We start from the raw sequence: 25,679 nt of genomic DNA on the forward strand, positions 1-25,679 counted from the left end.
TTACAGCAATACAGAATTATAACATATTTGACGGTATAAGTACCCGAGATTATTTATACTATATATATATTAACTATTTACATTAATCCCTTTATTACGACCAAATGAAACGTTGAAGTAATCATACGGCTATAAATGGAAAGAGGATAGACTACTTGACTTAGGAGATAGGTCAATTTACCAAATTTCCAGTTTATAAAACTTAATTTAGAAGTTTAGAGGACGTTTGATTTGAAGTATAGAAAGAAATAATCATCGTATAAAAGTTGTATTAGTTATCTAATGTTTGGTTTATGTTTTCTATTCATGTATAGCTATTACTTATATACAGTTATATATCAATTTGGACAACAATGGTTAGATACCGAAAGCAAAAAATTACATACAATGTACACTACACAGTAAATAAAGGGCAAAAAAGAAAAAAGAATGTTTAGGTACAGCCGTACAGGGGAAAGAAAATAGACACAGTTAGATACAGCAACACTCACAAAATCTGAAAAACAAATCTCCTTTGATAGATTCAAAGATCTAGAGTATATATATATACAGTGCAACTGGACTTTTCCCCCATATCTGGCTAAATCCATCTCGGTCATATACTTGTGTTGACTCATTAAGCACTAGTTTTGGTTCATTTTTTTTTGGGGGGGGGGGGGGGGGGGCGGTTTTGGGTTGAGTTTATATTTTTGGGGATGTAATGGAAGAAAATAACTCAGCAGCAATTCATACAGCTATAAATGCAGTGCAAGCATTAGGAAGGGGATTTGATGTGAATTATGATACAAGATTGCTATATTGTAAGGGGGTGGGTGGGTCTAGCGTTGTAGAGATTGATGAAGAGCAGCAGCATACAAGGGATCTTTGTTTATATGATAACGTAGTGCTGCCTAATATTTCAAGGGATATTAAGAATTTTCAGGAGCCTGGTGGTCGAGATGGTTCTAGTGTTTGTAATTATAATGAGGTACGTCTGCTCACCAAATGGCTGTTTTTAGGTGCTCTCTGTTTGAATTTATTAAGTTAGAGAATTGTTGGTTTTACTGTTTTGTTATGTCAATCTAGTGATGCTTTCTACTAGTTTCTTTTCCTTCCATTTTATGTGACATTGTTTGATTGGATACGTTATTTAAGAAAGAAAAGACTTTCGAAACATAAATAATCTCATTAAGGGTGAAACGCGAATTTTAAAGTTATAGTATTGTTTTTAAATGTAGAATAGTATCATTTTTTTGGACAAACTAAAAAGGAAATCGTGCAACATAATTTGGGATAAATGGAGTAATTAATTGGGTATCTATAAGCGCGAGGAAGAAGAAAAGAAGGATCAAGATGGTAAGAGTTACAATGACTCTAGCTACAAACCTAAAACTTTTTGTTTTGAAGCAATAGCCCGAGAAACCTTGTACTGCGGTCGGCTTGTGCTTGTTGCCGCATAGGATGAGCATGGTTAAAGTTGATCTCTGTTTGCATTTAGGAAAAAATACCAAATAAAGATTCAGGTGGTGATTCAATTGCAGGAAGATGCTGAATTGTGTGGATTGCCACGCAATCCTCAACATATTGTTAGTACTCTGGTGCTGGGATTTGGGAGGATTGGGTACCAAAGCACAAGTATCAAAGGAAAGGAATACCTACAAGTTTTACAGTTTATATGAGCAAGGGGAATATGATGGGGGTTATTGGGCGGAGGGGGGCTGTCTGTGAAAGGACCCGAGAACAGTTGACGGGCTTTTGACGATTGTTGTGCCTATTGTGGCTCTTTCTTCAGTTTTGTTGTTTGAACTTTTAACCTCTGAGTATGCCGTCTTTACTCTAAGCTAGACCAGACCATTCCCTCTTAAAGTCTAAACCATTTTTAGCATGAAGAGACTGCATATCGGGGATTGAGATATGAAGGGATGGAGGTGAATTGTAATATGCGTAGCGTAGTACAGAGTTTAAAGATCTATATTTGCTGGAGGGTAAGATTAGAGTTGACACGAAATTTTTGTGATAAGAATAACCCTTGTGTTATAAAATTGTGCTTGGCTTGAATGTATGAAGGAATTTATATAATATATCCAAAATTTATATAAAAATATAAAAAAATTAGATCACATGAGAAAATAATAGAAAAGCAAAACGAAAAGTTGAGATGGGGATGAGAAACAAGATGAGTGAAGAGATGGAATGCAAATCCGTTAGTAAAAGCTTAAGTTAGGAGTATAAAAAAGAGAAATGCTGGGTTTCCTCACCTATCAATTTGGATTCCCAAATCATTTAGGAAGGTATATCTGTTCATGTGGGCTTTGGCTGGTAGCAAAAGGGGCGGCCCTAACAACTGAAATTCTAAGGAAAAGGATGCATAGGTCTTGCTTCATGTACAAGCATGGATCATTAGTTAGTGCGTTGCCGAGTTGCAAGCTAGTTGTGGTGGGCGGTACTGAATCTATTTGTAATACAACAGTCAATGTTGACTACAGATAAGGATGTGATGTTTAACATGACTTCTATAGAGAGAGAAGGAAACGTAAGATATAGCTCCTTTGGCTCTTTTGTGGGTGCCTTGGAGGAAGAGGGATAGGAAAGTTTTTGAAGGGGCAGAGACCAAAATTTTCTTGTCGAGGGAACGTTTTTCTTTTCTGTTAAGTTTTGGTGCAAAAGAGAAGAAAAGAAACTCAAGTAGTATGCTTGGTTCATGAGGTTCTATCATTGCAGGGACCAAATTCCATTCTCCCGTTATGCTAGTCATCATTTCAGGTTTGGTAGTGGGGGGATAAGGTCGGTTTCAATCGAAATAAAGATGTGTTGTTGACCTTCTTTTTCTCTTGTCAGCTGGATTAGCCAATCTCCTCGTTTGTAAGGCCCTTCTTGTTAGTATAGATGATTGGACGTCTTTCGTAGAGAAACATATTTTTGTGTAGGTTTTCAACTTTCCGTAAACAAATTGTATACTAGGTTTTTTCCATAACAAAAATATTATTACTTCATTAAAGAAGTTGCAGACAAATGTGCCCATCTTGTAGAGTGTTGACCAGCACAATAAGTTCTCTCTTTTTCTTCTATTTTCACCATATGCATGTACTTGCCAAGTCTTCTCCATCAACTGGTTTCCAAATGTAGCTCCTGTTTTTAAAAATGGTTCTCCCTTCTGAACCCTGCCAAACATCACCATCCATTTTTTTTCTTTTGAAACAACCATTAAATTTTAATGCAACAAATCTTGCAAATATTTGTTGGATTATAGTGTTTGGACGCCTTTTTGTACATTTGCATTATTTTACTTGGTAGTTTTCAAATGTATAATTAGTATTTAGTTCACACTTCACAGTGATATCTTCCAAGTCTTTGTTCATCTGTTTTTTTTGTAAAGGGTCTTTGTTGGTCTGTGTGTTCTAATGCTGGTGCAAGTTTCTGTACTTTTGGTTAACCTTTTGCTTTTCCTAATTTTATTTAAAAAATAGTTTTATCATTTCTCTAATAACTTATTCTAGTGCTTTTGTCTGCAGATGGTGGAATTTTTTAACAGAAAGGCTGATATTTCAAGCCATTCTCCTCTTGGTAGCTTCAATGTAGCATTCAGTTTCACTGGTGCAAAGCATTTAGATGCTATCACTACAAAGACACTTTGTATGGATGGATATTTCATACCACTTGCTAGGCTTCAACTCATGAACTCACCGCTAGTATTACAGGAAAGTGTTAGAAGAGCTGTCCCAGCATCATGGGACCCACCCGCACTAGCAAGGTTAGAATCTCTCATTGCTTTTCTTTCGACAAGTGATTTTTTTTTATATAGTTGACATGCAAAAATTTTTTGGTAGAACCTCTATCATTCGCTAAAAAGGGACTACCTCTGTCTGTTACAGCTTCATTGAAACTTTTGGGACTCACATAATTACATCCGTAACTATTGGTGGTAAAGATGTAATTTACGTTAAACAGCACCTTTCATCACCTCTGTCCACAATGGAAATAAAAAGTTATGTTCATGATATTGGAAATCAGAGGTTCTCCAGCACAGAAAGCCTTACAAGTTCAGGTCTATTGAAATACAAGGATAAGGCTAGTTCCATTATTTCCTTTGTTTTCAAACTTCAAGTACCATTTTTGATGGTTTGTTGTTTTTACTTATTTAAAAAATGGTTATTCTAGACTGTTTCCTTTCAAATAAACTGTCTTCTGACGCCTTCGTTATCCACAAATTTCCCATCCCTTCCTCAATTTAATTTTGCAGTCTAGCGATCCATCGATATTCAATAGCCAAGGAATATATCCCCAACCCACTAATGCTCCATATATTGCTGGAAATGGAAAAGAGGTTTGTGACATGCCTTTTCTTTCCTTCTGATTTTTATTGCTTTCGAATAGGAGCAAAAGTTATGTGTGATCTTTTCCGCTACAAAGGGGTGATTCGCGAGAGAAACGTCATAGAAGTAATGCTCATCTGAATATCAAGAAGGAAGATTCTTCTTTCTCTTAAGGCTTAATACATAGTTTAACCCCCCCCCCCCCCCCCCCCCCCCCCCCCCGCGACACACACACACAAGCATGGAGCCAAATCCCGTTTACACACCCCTGTTTCACGGGAACGTTTTACACACCAAACGTTTCCCAAAGTGGTGTGTATTAGACACACTTTGTGAAATGTTTGGTGTAAAAAAGGTTGCCCGTGAAGTAGGGGTATGTAAAAGGGATTTGGCTACAAGCTCAGGGGGTAAACTATGTATTAAGCCTTAACTTAATAATTGATTTGTCATGTTTTTATTTTTTGTCATGTTATAGTACCCACAAAGACTATTAGATATTGCCTCCATTCCCATTTATGTGATGGTCTTCCCGTTTTGGGACCAACTCCCAAGATGCTTCGAGAGTTCTGAAACAATAATGTTCCATACAACTTCCAAAGTTTTAACAGTTCAAAGTCATTTACAAGTGTTTTTTCAGTCAAACCTACTTGCCCGAAACAATTTTAGTTTTTCTTCATCTTACTGTCACAAAAAAATAATAAAGTCAAATTAGTTCTTAATCTGTGCTCCCAGTAAATTTTATCAAATTAAATCGGACAAAGGGATTAGTACTATGTACTTCTATATGATTTCTTGTCATAATTGTAATTTTTGTCAGTTGACTGTTTTGCAAAATCATCATTTGCTGGTTATTCCTAAAACATTGGTTTTGTTCAACGTATCTGATGCAGGATGTCACAGTCATTTTCAGAAGAAGGGGAGGGGATGATCTGGAACAAAGCCACACCCAATGGGCAAAAACTGTCAGATCATCTCCAGATGTCATTGAGATGTCATTCTTCCCTATCACTCTTCTGCTTGAAGGGATCAAAGGGAAAGATCATTTGGCGCGTGCTATAAGTCTCTATCTTGAATGTAAGATATCTCGTTTAACAAAAAAAGTTAATCCTATATTCTGTATCTATGTTCTCTCTCATTTCTATGATTCATGATAGTGACAAATGACTCTAGTTGTATGAATGCTTGCAGACAAGCCTCAAATCGAAGAGCTGAGATATTTTCTGGAGTTTCAGGTCCCAAGGGTATGGGCCCCTGTACAGTCCAGACTTCTAGGCCAACAGCGAAAGGAACCTGTTTGCCCACATCTGCAGTTCAGCATGATGGGACAAAAGCTCTATGTTAGCCAGGAACAAGTATGCTGATTTCCGAATTCAAAAATAGTGTTTTTTGTCAATGCTGGTTTATTATACTGATTGAGGAAAGGATACGTTTCTTCCTAAAAGTTTGTCAGACTCAAACTTGCCTCCAAATAAGCTATCAATCATAAATCAAATTAGTTCCAGTTTTACAACCTGAGGATCCGTTAGGTTTGATGGCTATCCGATAAAAGCTTAGAATATTTTTGAATTCAAGGATCAGGGACTTAATGGAAGTCATCCATTTTTAACTGCTAATGTTTCCCTCACATTTAGACCGATTTTGCTAGTGCACACCTAAATGGTATCTTCATATGACAGTTATTTTGATCCATCCAAGCCTACTTTTTCCCATTTAATAAAGTATCAGTGTCCTGAGCTGCTGTTTGAATGTTGTACTACAGGTGTCGGTGGGGCGTAAGCCTGTGACTGGCATGCGGCTAGCTTTTGAAGGTTCCAAGTCGAATAGATTATGTGTCTATATTCAACATTTGACTTCCCTTCCTAGAATCCTTCTGCCATGTTGGGACACTCATGTAGCAATTGGCGCTCCAAAGTGGCAGGGCCCTGAAGAGCAAGATAGTAGGTGGTTTGAGCCAGTAAAATGGAAGAACTTCTCCCACGTGAGTACTGCACCAATTGAGTGTCCTGAAGCTTTTATAGGTGATGACCAGTCTGGCGTGTACACAGTGACAGGAGCACAGCTTGGGGTGTGGGACTTTGGGTCAAGAAATGTGTTGTATATGAAGCTTCTATATTCAAGGCTACCAGGATGCACTATTCGAAGATCACTGTGGGACCACGCCCCAAATGACAAGTCGAATAAACAGGTCAATTTTGGGAATAAAAATAGCGATGCAAGTTCTCCTACAGGGGAGAATATTATAGGCAGTAAGTTGGCAAAGTTTGTTGACATGACCGAAATGAGTAAGGGGCCTCAAGATCCTCCTGGTCACTGGTTAGTGACAGGTGGAAAACTTGGTGTTGAAAAAAGGAGAATTGTTTTGAGAATGAAGTATTCATTGTTAAATTATTAGTTGATACTGGTTCTGAACTTGCTGCATAAATTGGAAGTGATGGTGTTTTGGTGTATATGGTTCGGTTTTGTTTTTTGGTTGGTTGGTAGGAGGGAGCATGTTTACCATCTCTGGTTGATGGTAGATTGCCCTTCGGAGAAGGGTGTATACCTAGGTAGTTCAGATGTGTAAATTTCTTCAAATTTTGACACAATTATTTTTATTTATTCTCTTAAGTAATATGTAGGAAATGCCACTTCAGTATAATAAGAGAACAATTCAAGAATAACTGCAGTTACGTAAAATCACCTCCGGAAACACTTAATAGACTAGCCAATTCGCATACCACAAGATTTTTGTTCATTCCATGATACCACTGTTAGTTTTAAGAATTGCAAAGAATAAAATTCTGCTGAAACTTTGCCTTCATTCATTCACATTTCAACTAAAAAAATACATCTCATATTACTAACACTCCTCCTTGATCCCATCAGACAAAAGATTTCCTAATCGACTTACCAAAGTATTGGTTGATAAGCTCAGTGCTTGATTCTCCTGTCGCAAACTTTCATTTTCTTTTTGTACTCTCACATTCTCCTGTTGCAAACTTTCATTTTCTTCTTGTAGTTTAACGTTCTGCTCTTTAAACTTTAGGCTTGAGGAGAGTTGGTATTTCAGAATTTCATTCTCTCTCATCAGATCACCGTTTTTGTTCTTTAGTTGAAGTATTTGCTTTTCCAGAGTCTGGTTTTTCTTCTTCAGATCATCCTCCAAATCGTCCTGTATAAACAGATACCAAACTCCTCTGCATTAAGTGATATTCTAGCAAAATAAACATATAAACAAGAAACAAAAAGAATATCAGCTCACATCACTGCTGATTACTATAGCCATATCTGCTCCTGAAGACTGTGAAAGCTCTGTACGTTCTTTTTCTTTCCCCCCATAGTGGCATGCAGAAGATCTTGATACAGTTTCATGCAAACTAAATTTATCGGATGGACCAGAAGAAAGACTTTGAATTCCATATGCCACTCTGCTACTTTCACTCTCTGATTCAGTTTCCAGGTCAACAACCAAATGAACCATTGGTTGATATCCATTTTTCACAGTATGGTCCTGTTAACTGAAATAAGTTAATCTACAATCTTTTTTCCAATTAATATGGAAAATAATGGATCTCTATCATAAATTATTTGGATAAAAGAGTTTGAAGTACAAAAACATATGTCAAAAGAGGAAGGACTTACAGTACGAGAGCAAGTAGCTAGTGAAGATTGTAGGTTCATGTCAGGCCATGTTTTTCTCTGTTCTGCCTCTATCAACTCTTTGATTATGTCAGTATTGGACTCATCAGAAGTCCGTTCAAGGCTCCAAATTATCTGGAGATTGAGTGAGTCGCTAGAAGTTAATTTTCCAAAGCATAATAAAACTCGTAATGTTTCCAAAATTGCTGTTTGGCATTGATGAGACCACAAACTTGGATTTCAGAAGCTATGAATGGAAGATAAGGGAGACAACAACAGAAGGAAAGGGAAAGAAAGTAAAACAATGTATTCAAGAAGAAATATCAGAAAACATCTCCTTCATATTCCTAACTTTCCTTCCATTTACTACTGTCTGTGAAATAGGTTAGTACTAACTCTAACTCTTATTGTACACCAGAGTCCTCTTCAATTTATATCTGAACTAAAATAGCCAATAGAATGATTGTTTTTGCTTTTATATCTGAGCCAAAATAGCCAAGGAAAGTTATGTTGTTCTTCAAGAGCACAATTTCTCACGACCCTAAAAAGATGGAAATTGAATCTGGATCAGACAAAGTGGAACGCAACTGCTGGATCAGACAAAGTGGAACGCAACTGCTGTTAACCTTATTACCTGATTAGCCTCTAGTTCTTTGAATTTGCTAGTGAACCAGTGTCTCTGATGAGATTTAGTATTTCCCCAGTTGCAGACACGTGGGAACTTAGAGCAGTAATCCATTAAACTTGGACGAGCAATGTCAATGTGTTCAAGACACCATACCTATTCAAATTACAGTGAGGACTTGAGTTTTCAGTTTGGAGTTAATAAAGTGGATACAATGTATATTTGTCATAAATACTTCTTGTGAAATATTCATCAAATGAAACAGTCAAACAGAGCTGTTCCATAGGTAACACACAAATTAGTTGAGTTTACTAAAGTAAATATTAGAGATTGTTAAACTTACTTGAAGAAAAATAAGACAACCTCCAACATATTGCACTTTTTCCTTCTTTCTCCTATACAACCAGTGAAATACATCTGCAAGAACAGCTGCTCCCCATGCAAATTTACTCACTTTATCAAGGTTTTCGAGAAGATAAAGGTACCGGGAATCAACTTTACCACTCGTACTTGGGAAAAGAAAAGTTCCAAACATGAATAATAAGAATGTCCTCACAAAATCATCATTGTTGGTCTCAGCAAGAGAATCAAGTCTTTGTTCTAATGATGCAACAGTGATTTTTCTATTCCACAGGGCAACACCATATCCTCTTTCTAGATCCAAGAAAGGTGTATCTGCTAGTAGAACTACTGGATTTCCTGTGACTCGTAATCCCAAGATCAATGCAACATCCAAGAGAGAAATGGTTATTTCACCCGGAGAAAGTACAAAAGCACGCTTCTCATAATCCCATCTTTCCATCAGTTCAACTAATAGGTTTTTAGAAAGCATCTGATCTGGAATGAGGAGCAAACTGCCAAATCCAGTCCTACTTATAGCATCCTTCTGACTACCGGTCAACTTGTTAACGCGCTTTATAAAGGATGGCAAAGAGAACCTAGTGCTGAAGTTTCTGACCTGAAAAGGATACAACTTTCATTAAATTTGTAGAAATGTGCTCAATTGTCTTTCACATTGATGTATACAAACTTATTGAACATCTGAAAGCCACTGGTATGAAGCATAAGAAAAGTAGGACGCTGCTAGAGTTGCATTAGGAATATTTAGTATTTGGATACCTGATAGGCCTATTATTATTAAAGCACATAATAGGCCTAAAATCCATGGACATTCTAAAGAAATGAAGAGATAATAAGTTAAAGAAGCTCCAATTAATTCTCTACAATTGGAAAGTCCTTGTTAAGATGGTTATTACTGATGATCGGATATTCTTGAATACATATCCCATACGAAAAATGTTACTATATAGTTTGTAATAATGGAGTGAAATATTTATAAAAGACTTCAAGTTCAACTGATAATAGGCTCGTTGTATTCCAAAGGAGCGTTATCCGCTAACCTCATAGACAGGCAATTGCAATCGTATCACGCCTCAAGCCTTTCCTTCCTTCTTTCGTCATCTATTCTCTAGGGAAAAAAAACACCAGAGCAACATGGCAACTACAAATAGGGAGCTCGAAATAACAATTGTTAAGTCAACCGAATATAATCCGATGAATGAGGTCGTGTGTTTGGTATCGCAGAAGATGCTTTTTTCAGATTGAGAAAAACAATTTCCTCTGTGTGGTTACATCAAAATGTGGAAAATCTTTTCTCTAAGGAAAATCATTTGCTACCAAAGGAAAAAATGACTCCTTTCACCTATAAGTACTGAGTAGAAATCATTTTTTTAACGAATATCCATACTTTAATTCCATATTACTTGCTTCAATAGATATTTAGATATCATTGCAACCTGTAGTATTCAAAAATGTGTCAACTATCTCCATATCTTATTTTATAGGTGCAGTTGGTACTGCGAAAGCCATTTTTCAATATAATGTTTTCAATGAGAAAGTTATGTAGGACGGAAGCCATTTTCCAAGTAAAATATTTTCGAAACATGACTTTCCTCACTTATGGGCGAATAGTTTTCTTACAATTATCTTAACTTTTTAACAAGCACTTACATATTTTTGTTTTCAACAATTTCATCAAAGCACTCTCCAATTTGCTAATAATATTATTAATCTCTATAATTTTTCTGGAAAATATTTTCCACTCACCAACCAAATACTCTTTGATAATATTTGATTAGAGAATAAATACAAATACACTCTAGGTCTTGTACGATTATTCACCAAATTTTACACTAAACCAGACTCCTAAAAATGATTTTCCCAAAGTAAAACATTTTTTCGCCAATACCAAAACACATAAAAAGTGAACTGAAATTCTGATGCAGGAAAATAGGAATAAATTGATGGTGGATAAGATGACATACCCCTGGTTTCTGAACCAATGAATGCCTCATATTTCTCTTCGGATCATGTCACAAATCACAATGAAGAAGAACGAGCAGAATTACAGGTAGCCTGGGAATTTTTTCACTCTAAGAGAAACAGAGAAAGGGTTTAGACTTTCCAGAAGGAGAAGCTTGCTGAAGAAGCTGTCAAAAGGCGCCAAAAACAAAAGAAGTAGAAAGCGGGCTCATTTAGGACCGTTTGGAAATGGATTCCCAAATATTTTTTGAAAAGATTGATTTGGATAAAGTTTGATTTGAAATTGAAAATGTGTTAGACATGAATTTTGGGGTGAGTTTTGATATGTTAAAATTTTTTCCTTTTTCTTTTTTTCAGCTAGAAAGTTTCAAATGGTCATGATTTGATCAAAAAGAGGTCTTAAGCATTTGAAGTTTTGGTTTTAAATCTTCCAAAAATTAGGTTAATTCTATAAAAATGCGTATTTGAATTTTTTCCCTCAAAACTTATGGCCAAACGCCTACTTAGTTAGCGGCCCAAAAGCTCACGTGAGATGGAAATGCGGGCGTGATTAGACAGTTATCGGTCCGTTGGTCGTGGACTTGCGGGACTTTATTACACTTCCCTTTGTACTTGAGCGAAGTATACCAATTGCCCGTTGTTTAAAATATACCAATAGTTTATAATATATTTAAAGATTAATCAAATTTATTTAAATTTTAGGACTAAGTATCCTGAATTTTGAGTTGTTATTTAAAATTCAGGACTAAAAATCCTAAATTTCTGAACTGTTAATTTAAAATTCAAAACATAAAATTCAAATTTTTTGATATAATTTTTGAACTTTAGGACAAGATATCGTGAAGCCTTGAGGTTTAAACTTAGGGATGTCATGTCCTAAAATTTAAACGAGTTAGCTAATCTTTAAATGCATTGTAAAATATGAATATATTTTAAGCAACATGTTTAAAATAGCTACTAATGTCATTTTCACTTTGTACTCCCTCTGGCCATTTTATTTTTTTGGGCTTATGTCCATTTTAAATATATTTTTTTAAGTTTTAAATTTGGTATATAATATATGTCATCTTAAAAAGGTCAAGAAGGTATTAATTATTTAATTTCAAATTTACGATTGTTCTAATAATTCATCTATCAAAATTTTTATTTACATCTTTGAAGTGAGAAACGACAATTGAGGATCCCTCTTTCATACACAATACAATAGTATCCATAATATAATTATTAAAAATTTTGTTTATGGGGGATATTATTCTCCCGATAATTTTTTTTTTATTATATTAGTTTTGTCATATGTGGGTCAATTGACCTAACCATATTAAATATTGCATATTTTTTAGTATATTTTTTTTGTTGTCTAATTTGTCATCATTCAAAATTTACTTTATTAGCTTCCGCATAACGCCTTATTTCACTCCCAAGAGAAATAGCTATAAGCCCCATTTTCTTGAAATGAGATTCACATTAATATTCCATTTGAGGCCGTTTTGTGATTCACCAGCTTCACTATAGGTTAATTTGAATCTTGTTTATTAGTATTGTATTAGACTATCCGATAATATTTCATACTTCATCTCTAATTAAGAAATTAAAGAAAACTTTTAAACTTTAATGTCTGATATACATAATGTTTCAAAATTATCTTTTAATTCAGTGGAGGTAATTTTATATCGGGGAAAAAACATAACTAGACAATATCTAAGAAAACTTTACAAAATCCTAGCAACAATAAGTAATTAACAAACACGGCAACTAATTATCTACATTTCTGGCCGAAACATTTAAAGCTACACCAATTCAATTCCTAAATTATCGCCCATAATATCATATCATCTCCCATAACGGCTAAGTATAATGTGGCAAGACATATCATATAAAAATCAAGAATCATTTTACCGAGAATCTATAATGCATTATCAAAATTGACATCCCATTCATTCCTTTGATATGTCTTTCTTCTACAATGCAAACACAGACTACAATCATCTATTTATACTTCAATTATCATATTATTGTTGTTTCATAACCTAATAAATAATTAATTTTAATAATAAATATTCGTGGTTTAAAGCAAGTATATCTATATATACACACAGACTCTATTATTTACATATTACTATTATATGCTATGTATATTTATACATATATAATATATTACTATTAACTACATCATTATAAGTGGTATATCCATATTATACAATAATTTGAACATAAGTTTTTAATCATACATTGATTGACTAGATGAATATATATACGATATATATTCGACATATACTAAATTTCATAATTTGCTTTGACGTATATTTAGTAAATACATGATGAATAATATTGTTATATGAGCATATTAAAAAAATATACAACTTATTTTTGGAGTATATTAAATTATCGGACAACAATTCTTTAATACGAGTACAAATGATTTTGTTTGTTACAAAACACATATATACAATGGTACACAATTAAAAAACAGAAGATATTTTCAAAAATTACATTTTGGTAAACAGTAATAATACATAAGATTATAATTCAACCACATCAAATATACATAGTAAAATTTATACAATCGAAGCAAAATTCTTGAACAAAATCTTCAAAGGAATTGAAAAATGATTGGGGTCGTTTTGGTGCTCGCATGCATCCTTCTATTTGTTCGAACTTTTGAGAACCAAGACTTCTTTTTCTTTTAGTTTTCTTCTCTCTCTAGTCTCGATCTATATCTATCTTTTTGTTTTGTGCGAGGTCTGTTACTGAAATGAAATGCAGCCATGGTTTCCTTGTTTCTTTTTTCTCTTGCGAACCTGCTGAAATTTAGAATAGAAAATAAAAGGAAAGAGAGTGTGAAAAGATAAATATGGATCCTATGATTTGTGCATTCTGTTACTCATTAATTGTGTGCATAATTTTTGTAATATGCTAATATTGTAAAAAAATATGCTATTTATGGAATAAACAAGAAAATGATATCATTTTCTTAAATAGTTTTTAAAAGATGCTTATCCGTGTATTTTTGTGTTTTATATTCTACTCTTTTCATTTTCTCTCTAATTATAAAATAAATTACCATTAAGTGGGATTCAAAAGACATGTCATTAAAGATAAAATGAGATTGCTAAACTTAAATAACTTTCAATAAGAGAAAGATGTATTCCGAAATTAAATTCTTCCCCTGTCTTAAACTTTTTTTTCTTAATGGATCAAGGGAGAAAAAAAAGAAGCTTTTTTAGTATTGTAGTTGAATGTGGAGGGGGGTTCATTTTTCATTTTTCTCCTTCGTATTGAATTATTCCATCAATTGAATTACGCATTATATTTCAAATAAGTTAAACTTTTCAAACCGAAAAAGATGCACTTAAAAAAGACAAAACATAGAGGAAAGAAATTGTCCGGTTAGAATTTTTTTTTCCTTTCTCGTGTAAGAAACACTTTTCTGGTAACGTGGATATCAAATATTATTGAGCAAAATTCATTTATAGCTCATCGGTCCAAACATATATTATCCGATAGTCCAAAATTGCAATATACATTTTATAGCCCAAAAGTAATTCTAATGGCTAGCCACAACGTCAACAAGCTGAGAAGAAAGAGAGTTGAGTTCATCGGTAGATTTGGATTTGAGAAAAATGAGCAACTGGTCACGGGTCGGACCATTTGAACCCGCTGCTATTAGACCCAACACTACGTGGATCAACAAAGGAAAAAGACCATGTTGTTGTCCCCTTTAGTTAACATTGAAATTTTGCTGGAGGTGTACTGTGATTCTTCATTATTAGTCGAAGATCATTCTCCAATCCCACTTTACCCAAAAGAAAAAAGAGGATTTGAGTCTTGTAAGGAAGAACCCAAACAGATGATTTCTTGGGCTCAGTTGCTGGTTTTGGTTCCATGTTAAGGGAGATGTGGTCCTTTGAATCTTGGTGCAGAGAGTTTGAAGAAACTGGAAAAGAAAAGTAAGTAATTATAAGGGGCTTCTTTTTCTTTTTCCTCTTTGTTATTTTACTCAGATTTTACATCTCTAGATTCGCTCCATTTTCTTTTACTGTGTGCTGCTGACTGTTTGTCTGAAAATATGGTACTATTTGTTTGGTAGTTTAGTGGATGCAACGTTTACACTGATCTCTCCTTTTTCATTTATCTTCAGTTTTGATTTTCTTTTTTTGTTTCTCACTAAGGGCCTGTTTGGTCATTAAAACAAATTCACTTTTTTTTTTCCGGAAAATTTTCACATTCTTTCAGAATTAGTCTTTGGCCATATATACAAAATAGACTGTCACTATACAAAAAATATAGCTAGTGAACCAGTGTCTCTGATGAGATTTAGCATTTCCCCAGTTGCAGACACGTGGGAACTTAGAGCAGTAATCCATTAAACTTGGACGAGCAATGTCAATGTGTTCAAGACACCATACCTATTCAAATTACAGTGAGGACTTGAGTTTTCAGTTTGGAGTTAATAAAGTGGATACAATGTATATTTGTCATAAATGTTGAAATTGTCAAAAGTCCCACATCGGGGGATGACAATTTTGAATGGGAATTTCACTCTATAAAAGGAGCCCTAATGTTTAGGATTTAAGTACACCTCTCATTTGCCTTTTATCTTCTTAAGGCATTTGTATCTTCTCTCTTTAGTATTATTTCACTTGTAATTTTGGAGTGGAATAAAATATTGATTGTGTCCGAGGAAGTAGGCAAAATTGGCCGAACCTTCGTAAATTCTGGTGTTCTTTTATTGTTGTCTTATTGTCTTGTTTATTATTTAGTGGTTGTCATAATTTTTGGTATAGTAGTTGTGACTCATTCACACTATATACATTTGGCTTCCGCAACAATTGGTATCAGAGCCAAGGTACTGTCTAAGTATGCTCTGTGGTTGCAGCATAGTCTGATCTTCCACATCAGAAAAGATCTATCTTGGTAACTGAGTCAAGGTTCTGTCTGAGTATGCTCTGTGGTTGCAGCTTAGTCTGATCTTCCACACCAGAAAGGAAATAATCTTGATTTGTGTCGTCAGCTAGCTACTAAATAATATTTGTGTCAAAATGGGAGACAGTAAACAAGAAGAATCTACATCAAGTGTCAATAATACGTCATCGTTGGCATCTTCGCTTATGACAAGAATTGTGTCAAATGCAAAATTTGCGGTAGAAATTTTTGACGGGTCAGGACATTTTGGGATGTGGCAGGGCGAGGTTCTAGATGTTCTTTTTCAACAAGGGCTAGATCTTGCCATTGAAGAAAAGAAGCCAGATGTTATTGGAGAAGAAGATTGGAAAATTATCAATCGTGTTGCTTGCGGTACCATTCGATCCTACCTTGCTAGAGAGCAGAAATATCCATACACAAAGGAAACTTCTGCAAGTAAATTATGGAAAGCACTGGAGGATAAATTTTTGAAGAAAAACAGTCAAAATAAATTGTACATGAAGAAGAGACTGTTTCGCTTTACCTATGTTCCCGGTACCACAATGAATGAACATATCACCAGTTTCAATAAGTTGGTCACAGATTTGCAAAATATGGATGCAACTTTTGATGATGGTGACTTGGCCTTGATGTTGTTGGGGTCACTTCCTAATGAGTACGAGCACCTTGAAACTACTCTACTCCATGGAAATGACGAAATTTCTCTCAGAGAAGTTTGTTCGGCTTTGTACAGCTATGAACAAAGAAAGGGAGAAAAACAGAAGGGCGGAGAAGGAGAAGCACTAATTGTGAGGGGTCGTCCTCAAAATCAAACGAGGGCTAAGAAGGGAAGATCCAAGTCGAGATCTAGACCCAGCAAAGATGAATGTGCCTTTTGTCGAGAAAAGGGGCACTGGAAGAAAGACTGTCCGAAGTTGAAGAATAAGGCCAGACATAACAATGGAAAGGCCATTATGGATTCAAATGTAGCTGATTGTGATGATTCAGACTTCTCATTAGTTACAACAGAGTTATCAACATCATCAGACATATGGTTGATGGACTCGGCTTGTAGCTATCATATGTGTCCCAACAAGGACTGGTTCGTGAATTTTCAAGAAGGAGAATATGGAGTCATCCACACAGCGGATAACAGCCCTCTTACCTCATATGGCATTGGTTCAATAAGATTAAGGAGCCATGATGGAATGATCAGAACATTAACAGATGTTCGATATGTACCGGGTTTGAAGAAGAATCTCATCTCTGTGGGAGCTCTAGAATCAAAAGGGTTCAAAATCATTGCAGAAAATGGAGTGATGAGAATATGCTCCGGTGCACTAGTGGTAATGAAGGCCAATCGGAAGAACAATAACATGTACTGCTATCGTGGTAGCACAGTTATTGGGACAGCAACAGTGACATCCAGTGATGACAAAGAGGCAGAAGCAACCAGGCTATGGCACATGCGCTTGGGACATGCTGGAGGGAAATCCTTGAAAGCTAATCAAGGATTGTTAAAAGGTGTAAAGACTTGCAACTTGGAGTTTTGCGAGCATTGTGTCAAAGGGAAACAGACAAGGGTTAAATTTGGTATAGCGATCCATAATACTAAAGGCATTTTGGATTATGTACACTCTGATGTTTGGGGTGCTTCCAAAACACCTTCATTGGGTGGGAAGCACTATTTTGTAACCTTTGTTGATGATTTTTCCCGAAGAGTGTGGGTGTATACAATGAAGAGGAAAGATGAAGTGTTGGGAACTTTTCTCAAATGGAAAACGATGGTGGAGAATCAAACAGGCAGGAGGATTAAGTGTATTCGCACAGACAATGGAGGTGAATACAAAAATGATCATTTCAATAAGGTCTGTGAAAATGATGGCATCGTCCGACACTTCACTGTCAGACATACACCACAACAGTATGGAGTGGCAGAACGTATGAACCGGACTTTACTGGAGAAGGTACGGTGTATGTTGTCCAATGCTGGCTTGGGCAAAGAATTTTGGGCTGAGGCAATTACATATGCATGCCACCTCATTAATCGTCTACCATCTGCAGAGACAAGGAATATTATATTCAGCATAGATGTTACCTTTGATGAATCTGCCATAACAGATAAGGTGACAGTTGAATATGTCAAACAAACTGGTGGTGCATCAAAGCAGGTGGAGTTTGAGGGAAAATTTATTTTTCCTACACAAGAAGCAGAGGAGGAAACTCATGAAGATTACCCTCTGGAAAAAGAGCCAGTAGAGAGGGAGATTCCAACTCAGGAACCTCGACAACAACTTGAATCAATAGCAACCAGCAGGCCAAAAAGGACAATAACGAAACCTGTTCGTCTCATAGAGACGGTTGCTTGTGCAACCTCAATTGTAGCTGATGGTGTTCCTACCACTTATAAAGACGCAATCCAAAGTTCAGAAGAAGATAAGTGGAGGATTGCCATGAATGAAGAAATGCAGTCCCTTCATCAGAATCATACATGGAAATTGGCCAATCTCCCGAAGGGAAAGAAAGCAATTGGGTGCAAATGGGTATTTGCAAAGAAAGAAGGATTTCCTAACCAAGAAGATGTTCGCTACAAAGCAAGATTGGTGGCCAAAGGATATGCTCAAAAGGAGGGAATTGATTACAATGAAGTATTTTCTCCAGTTGTAAAACATTCCTCCATTAGAATTATGTTGGCTTTGGTAGCACAGTTGGATTTGGAACTAGTTCAGATGGATGTAAAAACTGCGTTTTTACATGGAAACTTGGAGGAGGAAATTTACATGACTCAGCCAGAAGGATTCAAAGTTGCTGGAAAAGAAAATATGGTATGCAAACTTGAAAAATCGTTGTACGGATTGAAACAATCTTCTAGACAATGGTACAAGCGATTTGACAAGTTTATGTTGCGGCAAGGGTACAAGAGAAGCAAATACGATCATTGTGTGTATTTGCGCAAACTTAATGATGGTTCCTTTGTATATCTTCTCCTATATGTTGATGATATGTTGATAACTTCCAAGAATTCGGAAGAAATTGATAAGTTGAAGATTCAACTGAAGGAGGAGTTCGAGATGAAGGATCTGGGTGAGGCAAAGAAAATTCTTGGCATGGAGATAATAAGAGATAAACGTTCAAAGAAACTCTGTTTATCTCAGAAAGAATATTTGAAGAGAGTACTAAAGCGTTTTGGCATAGATAAGAAGACTAAGCCAATTAGTACGCCACTTGCTCCCCATTTTAAGCTAAGTACTACTATGTCGCCAAAGGATGAAACTGAACAGGAGTATATGTCAAGGGTACCATACGCAAATGTTGTTGGTAGCTTGATGTATGCAATGGTTTGTACGAGACCTGACATTTCACAAGCCGTTGGAGTTATTAGCAGATATATGCATAATCCAGGAAAGGAGCATTGGCAAGCTGTGAAGTGGATTCTACGGTATATTCATAGTACTGTAGATGTTGGGTTAGTTTTTGAGCAGGAAGGCAATCGGTCTGTAGTTGGATATTGTGACTCAGATTTTGCGGGTGATCTGGACAAACGAAGGTCAACTACTGGTTATGTGTTTACTTTTGCAAAGGCACCAGTTAGTTGGAAGTCTACTTTGCAGTCAACAGTTGCTTTGTCTACAACAGAGGCAGAGTACATGGCTATTACAGAGGCTGTGAAGGAGGCAATTTGGCTTCAAGGATTGCTAAAGGAGCTTGGTATTGAACACAAAAATATTACAATTTTTTGTGATAGTCAAAGTGCTATTCAATTAGCGAAGAACCAAGTTTATCATGCAAGGACGAAGCACATTGATGTTCGGTATCATTTCGTACGAGAAATCATAGAAGAAGGTGGAGTCACGGTGAAGAAAATTCATACTACGGAGAACCCTGCTGATATGCTGACAAAGGTGGTGACTGCGGTCAAGTTTCAACATTGTTTGGATTTGATCAACATTGTTGAACACTAAAGATTGAAGATGAAGACACAACCAAAATTTGTTTTTGAGAGAAAATTGAAGATGTGGAATTTTGCCAAGGTGGAGATTTGTTGAAATTGTCAAAAGTCCCACATCGGGGGATGACAATTTTGAATGGGAATTTCACTCTATAAAAGGAGCCCTAATGTTTAGGATTTAAGTACACCTCTCATTTGCCTTTTATCTTCTTAAGGCATTTGTATCTTCTCTCTTTAGTATTATTTCACTTGTAATTTTGGAGTGGAATAAAATATTGATTGTGTCCGAGGAAGTAGGCAAAATTGGCCGAACCTTGTAAATTCTGGTGTTCTTTTATTGTTGTCTTATTGTCTTGTTTATTATTTAGTGGTTGTCATAATTTTTGGTATAGTAGTTGTGACTCATTCACACTATATACATTTGGCTTCCGCAACAATAAATACTTCTTGTGAAATATTCATCAAATGAAACAGTCAAACAGAGCTGTTCCATAGGTAACACACAAATTAGTTGAGTTTACTAAAGTAAATATTAGAGATTGTTAAACTTACTTGAAGAAAAATAAGACAACCTCCAACATATTGCACTTTTTCCTTCTTTCTCCTATACAACCAGTGAAATACATCTGCAAGAACAGCTGCTCCCCATGCAAATTTACTCACTTTATCAAGGTTTTCGAGAAGATAAAGGTACCGGGAATCAACTTTACCACTCGTACTTGGGAAAAGAAAAGTTCCAAACATGAATAATAAGAATGTCCTCACAAAATCATCATTGTTGGTCTCAGCAAGAGAATCAAGTCTTTGTTCTAATGATGCAACAGTGATTTTTCTATTCCACAGGGCAACACCATATCCTCTTTCTAGATCCAAGAAAGGTGTATCTGCTAGTAGAACTACTGGATTTCCTGTGACTCGTAATCCCAAGATCAATGCAACATCCAAGAGAGAAATGGTTATTTCACCCGGAGAAAGTACAAAAGCACGCTTCTCATAATCCCATCTTTCCATCAGTTCAACTAATAGGTTTTTAGAAAGCATCTGATCTGGAATGAGGAGCAAACTGCCAAATCCAGTCCTACTTATAGCATCCTTCTGACTACCGGTCAACTTGTTAACGCGCTTTATAAAGGATGGCAAAGAGAACCTAGTGCTGAAGTTTCTGACCTGAAAAGGATACAACTTTCATTAAATTTGTAGAAATGTGCTCAATTGTCTTTCACATTGATGTATACAAACTTATTGAACATCTGAAAGCCACTGGTATGAAGCATAAGAAAAGTAGGACGCTGTTAGAGTTGCATTAGGAATATTTAGTATTTGGATACCTGATAGGCCTATTATTATTAAAGCACATAATAGGCCTAAAATCCATGGACATTCTAAAGAAATGAAGAGATAATAAGTTAAAGAAGCTCCAATTAATTCTCTACAATTGGAAAGTCCTTGTTAAGATGGTTATTACTGATGATCGGATATTCTTGACTACATATCCCATACGAAAAATGTTACTATATAGATTGTAATAATGGAGTGAAATATTTATAAAAGACTTCAAGTTCAACTGATAATAGGCTCGTTGTATTCCAAAGGAGCGTTATCCGCTAACCTCATAGACAGGCAATTGCAATCGTATCACGCCTCAAGCCTTTCCTTCCTTCTTTCGTCATCTATTCTCTAGGGAAAAAAAACACCAGAGCAACATGGCAACTACAAATAGGGAGCTCGAAATAACAATTGTTAAGTCAACCGAATGAGAAAGTTATGTAGGACGGAAGCCATTTTCCAAGTAAAATATTTTCCATCAAAAAGGAAACATGACTCCTCACTTATGGGCGAATAGTTTTCTTACAATTATCTTAACTTTTTAACAAGCACTTACATATTTTTGTTTTCAACAATTTCATCAAAGCACTCTCCAATTTGCTAATAATATTATTAATCTCTATAATTTTTCTGGAAAATATTTTCCACTCACCAACCAAATACTCTTTGATAATATTTGATTGGAGAATAAATACAAATACACTCTAGGTCTTGTACGATTATTCACCAAATTTTACACTAAACCAGACTCCTAAAAATGATTTTCCCAAAGTAAAACATTTTTTCGCCAATACCAAAACACATAAAAAGTGAACTGAAATTCTGATGCGGGAAAATAGGAATAAATTGATGGTGGATAAGATGACATACCCCTGGTTTCTGAACCAATGAATGTCTCATATTTCTCTTCGGATCATGTCACAAATCACAATGAAGAAGAACAAGCAGAATTACAGGTAGCCTGGGAATTTTTTCACTCTAAGAGAAACAGAGAAAGGGTTTAGACTTTCCAGAAGGAGAAGCTTGCTGAAGAAGCTGTCAAAAGGCGCCAAAAACAAAAGAAGTAGAAAGCGGGCTCATTTAGGACCGTTTGGAAATGGATTCCCAAATATTTTTTGAAAAGATTGATTTGGATAAAGTTTGATTTGAAATTGAAAATGTGTTAGACATGAATTTTGGGGTGAGTTTTGATATGTTAAAATTTTTTCCTTTTTCTTTTTTTCAGCTAGAAAGTTTCAAATGGTCATGATTTGATCAAAAAGAGGTCTTAAGCATTTGAAGTTTTGGTTTTAAATCTTCCAAAAATTAGGTTAATTCTATAAAAATGCGTATTTGAATTTTTTCCCTCAAAACTTATGGCCAAACGCCTACTTAGTTAGCGGCCCAAAAGCTCACGTGAGATGGAAATGCGGGCGTGATTAGAAAGTTATCGGTCCGTTGGTCGTGGACTTGCGGGACTTTATTACACTTCCCTTTGTACTTGAGCGAAGTATACCAATTGCCCGTTGTTTAAAATATACCAATAGTTTATAATATATTTAAAGATTAATCAAATTTATTTAAATTTTAGGACTAAGTATCCTGAATTTTGAGTTGTTATTTAAAATTCAGGACTAAAAATCCTAAATTTCTGAACTGTTAATTTAAAATTCAAAACATAAAATTCAAATTTTTTGATATAATTTTTGAACTTTAGGACAAGATATCGTGAAGCCTTGAGGTTTAAACTTAGGGATGTCATGTCCTAAAATTTAAACGAGTTAGCTAATCTTTAAATGCATTGTAAAATATGAATATATTTTAAGCAACATGTTTAAAATAGCTACTAATGTCATTTTCACTTTGTACTCCCTCTGGCCATTTTATTTTTTTGGGCTTATGTCCATTTTAAATATATTTTTTTAAGTTTTAAATTTGGTATATAATATATGTCATCTTAAAAAGGTCAAGAAGGTATTAATTATTTAATTTCAAATTTACGATTGTTCTAATAATTCATCTATCAAAATTTTTATTTACATCTTTGAAGTGAGAAACGACAATTGAGGATCCCTCTTTCATACACAATACAATAGTATCCATAATATAATTATTAAAAATTTTGTTTATGGGGGATATTATTCTCCCGATAATTTTTTTTTTATTATATTAGTTTTGTCATATGTGGGTCAATTGACCTAACCATATTAAATATTGCATATTTTTTAGTATATTTTTTTTGTTGTCTAATTTGTCATCATTCAAAATTTACTTTATTAGCTTCCGCATAACGCCTTATTTCACTCCCAAGAGAAATAGCTATAAGCCCCATTTTCTTGAAATGAGATTCACATTAATATTCCATTTGAGGCCGTTTTGTGATTCACCAGCTTCACTATAGGTTAATTTGAATCTTGTTTATTAGTATTGTATTAGACTATCCGATAATATTTCATACTTCATCTCTAATTAAGAAATTAAAGAAAACTTTTAAACTTTAATGTCTGATATACATAATGTTTCAAAATTATCTTTTAATTCAGTGGAGGTAATTTTATATCGGGGAAAAAACATAACTAGACAATATCTAAGAAAACTTTACAAAATCCTAGCAACAATAAGTAATTAACAAACACGGCAACTAATTATCTACATTTCTGGCCGAAACATTTAAAGCTACACCAATTCAATTCCTAAATTATCGCCCATAATATCATATCATCTCCCATAACGGCTAAGTATAATGTGGCAAGACATATCATATAAAAATCAAGAATCATTTTACCGAGAATCTATAATGCATTATCAAAATTGACATCCCATTCATTCCTTTGATATGTCTTTCTTCTACAATGCAAACACAGACTACAATCATCTATTTATACTTCAATTATCATATTATTGTTGTTTCATAACCTAATAAATAATTAATTTTAATAATAAATATTCGTGGTTTAAAGCAAGTATATCTATATATACACACAGACTCTATTATTTACATATTACTATTATATGCTATGTATATTTATACATATATAATATATTACTATTAACTACATCATTATAAGTGGTATATCCATATTATACAATAATTTGAACATAAGTTTTTAATCATACATTGATTGACTAGATGAATATATATACGATATATATTCGACATATACTAAATTTCATAATTTGCTTTGACGTATATTTAGTAAATACATGATGAATAATATTGTTATATGAGCATATTAAAAAAATATACAACTTATTTTTGGAGTATATTAAATTATCGGACAACAATTCTTTAATACGAGTACAAATGATTTTGTTTGTTACAAAACACATATATACAATGGTACACAATTAAAAAACAGAAGATATTTTCAAAAATTACATTTTGGTAAACAGTAATAATACATAAGATTATAATTCAACCACATCAAATATACATAGTAAAATTTATACAATCGAAGCAAAATTCTTGAACAAAATCTTCAAAGGAATTGAAAAATGATTGGGGTCGTTTTGGTGCTCGCATGCATCCTTCTATTTGTTCGAACTTTTGAGAACCAAGACTTCTTTTTCTTTTAGTTTTCTTCTCTCTCTAGTCTCGATCTATATCTATCTTTTTGTTTTGTGCGAGGTCTGTTACTGAAATGAAATGCAGCCATGGTTTCCTTGTTTCTTTTTTCTCTTGCGAACCTGCTGAAATTTAGAATAGAAAATAAAAGGAAAGAGAGTGTGAAAAGATAAATATGGATCCTATGATTTGTGCATTCTGTTACTCATTAATTGTGTGCATAATTTTTGTAATATGCTAATATTGTAAAAAAATATGCTATTTATGGAATAAACAAGAAAATGATATCATTTTCTTAAATAGTTTTTAAAAGATGCTTATCCGTGTATTTTTGTGTTTTATATTCTACTCTTTTCATTTTCTCTCTAATTATAAAATAAATTACCATTAAGTGGGATTCAAAAGACATGTCATTAAAGATAAAATGAGATTGCTAAACTTAAATAACTTTCAATAAGAGAAAGATGTATTCCGAAATTAAATTCTTCCCCTGTCTTAAACTTTTTTTTCTTAATGGATCAAGGGAGAAAAAAAAGAAGCTTTTTTAGTATTGTAGTTGAATGTGGAGGGGGGTTCATTTTTCATTTTTCTCCTTCGTATTGAATTATTCCATCAATTGAATTACGCATTATATTTCAAATAAGTTAAACTTTTCAAACCGAAAAAGATGCACTTAAAAAAGACAAAACATAGAGGAAAGAAATTGTCCGGTTAGAATTTTTTTTTCCTTTCTCGTGTAAGAAACACTTTTCTGGTAACGTGGATATCAAATATTATTGAGCAAAATTCATTTATAGCTCATCGGTCCAAACATATATTATCCGATAGTCCAAAATTGCAATATACATTTTATAGCCCAAAAGTAATTCTAATGGCTAGCCACAACGTCAACAAGCTGAGAAGAAAGAGAGTTGAGTTCATCGGTAGATTTGGATTTGAGAAAAATGAGCAACTGGTCACGGGTCGGACCATTTGAACCCGCTGCTATTAGACCCAACACTACGTGGATCAACAAAGGAAAAAGACCATGTTGTTGTCCCCTTTAGTTAACATTGAAATTTTGCTGGAGGTGTACTGTGATTCTTCATTATTAGTCGAAGA

The 25,679-nt window shown here is 34.5% G+C and overlaps 3 protein-coding genes across 5 annotated transcripts; 1 reads left to right on the forward strand and 2 right to left on the reverse strand.

The window, feature by feature from the left end:
* Nucleotides 1–382: 382 nt before the first annotated feature.
* LOC104097502 (MACPF domain-containing protein CAD1-like) lies at nt 383–6,968 on the forward strand. Its single transcript, XM_009604070.3, has 7 exons — nt 383–967; nt 3,492–3,730; nt 3,852–4,047; nt 4,220–4,303; nt 5,183–5,366; nt 5,481–5,644; nt 6,052–6,968. The coding sequence occupies exons 1-7, from the start codon at nt 701–703 to the stop codon at nt 6,682–6,684; spliced, it is 1,767 nt and encodes a 588-aa protein (XP_009602365.2). The 5' UTR covers nt 383–700; the 3' UTR covers nt 6,685–6,968.
* An 11-nt stretch (nt 6,969–6,979) lies between these two features.
* LOC104097501 (uncharacterized) lies at nt 6,980–11,247 on the reverse strand. Of its 3 annotated transcripts, XM_070195097.1 has the most exons (7): nt 10,860–11,247; nt 9,046–9,493; nt 8,879–8,964; nt 8,545–8,691; nt 7,914–8,045; nt 7,534–7,782; nt 6,980–7,443 (listed from the first exon to the last, which is right to left on the reverse strand). In XM_070195097.1, exons 1-7 carry the CDS (start codon nt 10,887–10,889, stop codon nt 7,132–7,134), a joined length of 1,404 nt encoding a protein of 467 aa, XP_070051198.1. In that variant the 5' UTR covers nt 10,890–11,247; the 3' UTR covers nt 6,980–7,131. The 3 variants fall into 3 exon arrangements, with proteins under 3 accessions (XP_070051198.1, XP_070051197.1, XP_070051199.1); XM_070195096.1 differs by having other exon boundaries at nt 8,879–9,493; nt 10,860–11,245; XM_070195098.1 differs by lacking the exon at nt 10,860–11,247 and adding an exon at nt 9,936–10,776 and having other exon boundaries at nt 8,879–9,493.
* Nucleotides 11,248–20,114: 8,867 nt separating this feature from the next.
* LOC138904509 (protein MAIN-LIKE 1-like) lies at nt 20,115–22,308 on the reverse strand. The gene is made up of 3 exons (XM_070193012.1): nt 21,905–22,308; nt 20,261–20,875; nt 20,115–20,192 (listed from the first exon to the last, which is right to left on the reverse strand). Exons 1-3 carry the CDS (start codon nt 21,932–21,934, stop codon nt 20,115–20,117), a joined length of 723 nt encoding a protein of 240 aa, XP_070049113.1. The 5' UTR covers nt 21,935–22,308.
* Nucleotides 22,309–25,679: the final 3,371 nt, after the last annotated feature.

This window comes from Nicotiana tomentosiformis, chromosome 2 (genome assembly GCF_000390325.3).
Source record: "Nicotiana tomentosiformis chromosome 2, ASM39032v3, whole genome shotgun sequence".
NCBI classification, from domain to species: Eukaryota; Viridiplantae; Streptophyta; class Magnoliopsida; order Solanales; family Solanaceae; genus Nicotiana; species Nicotiana tomentosiformis.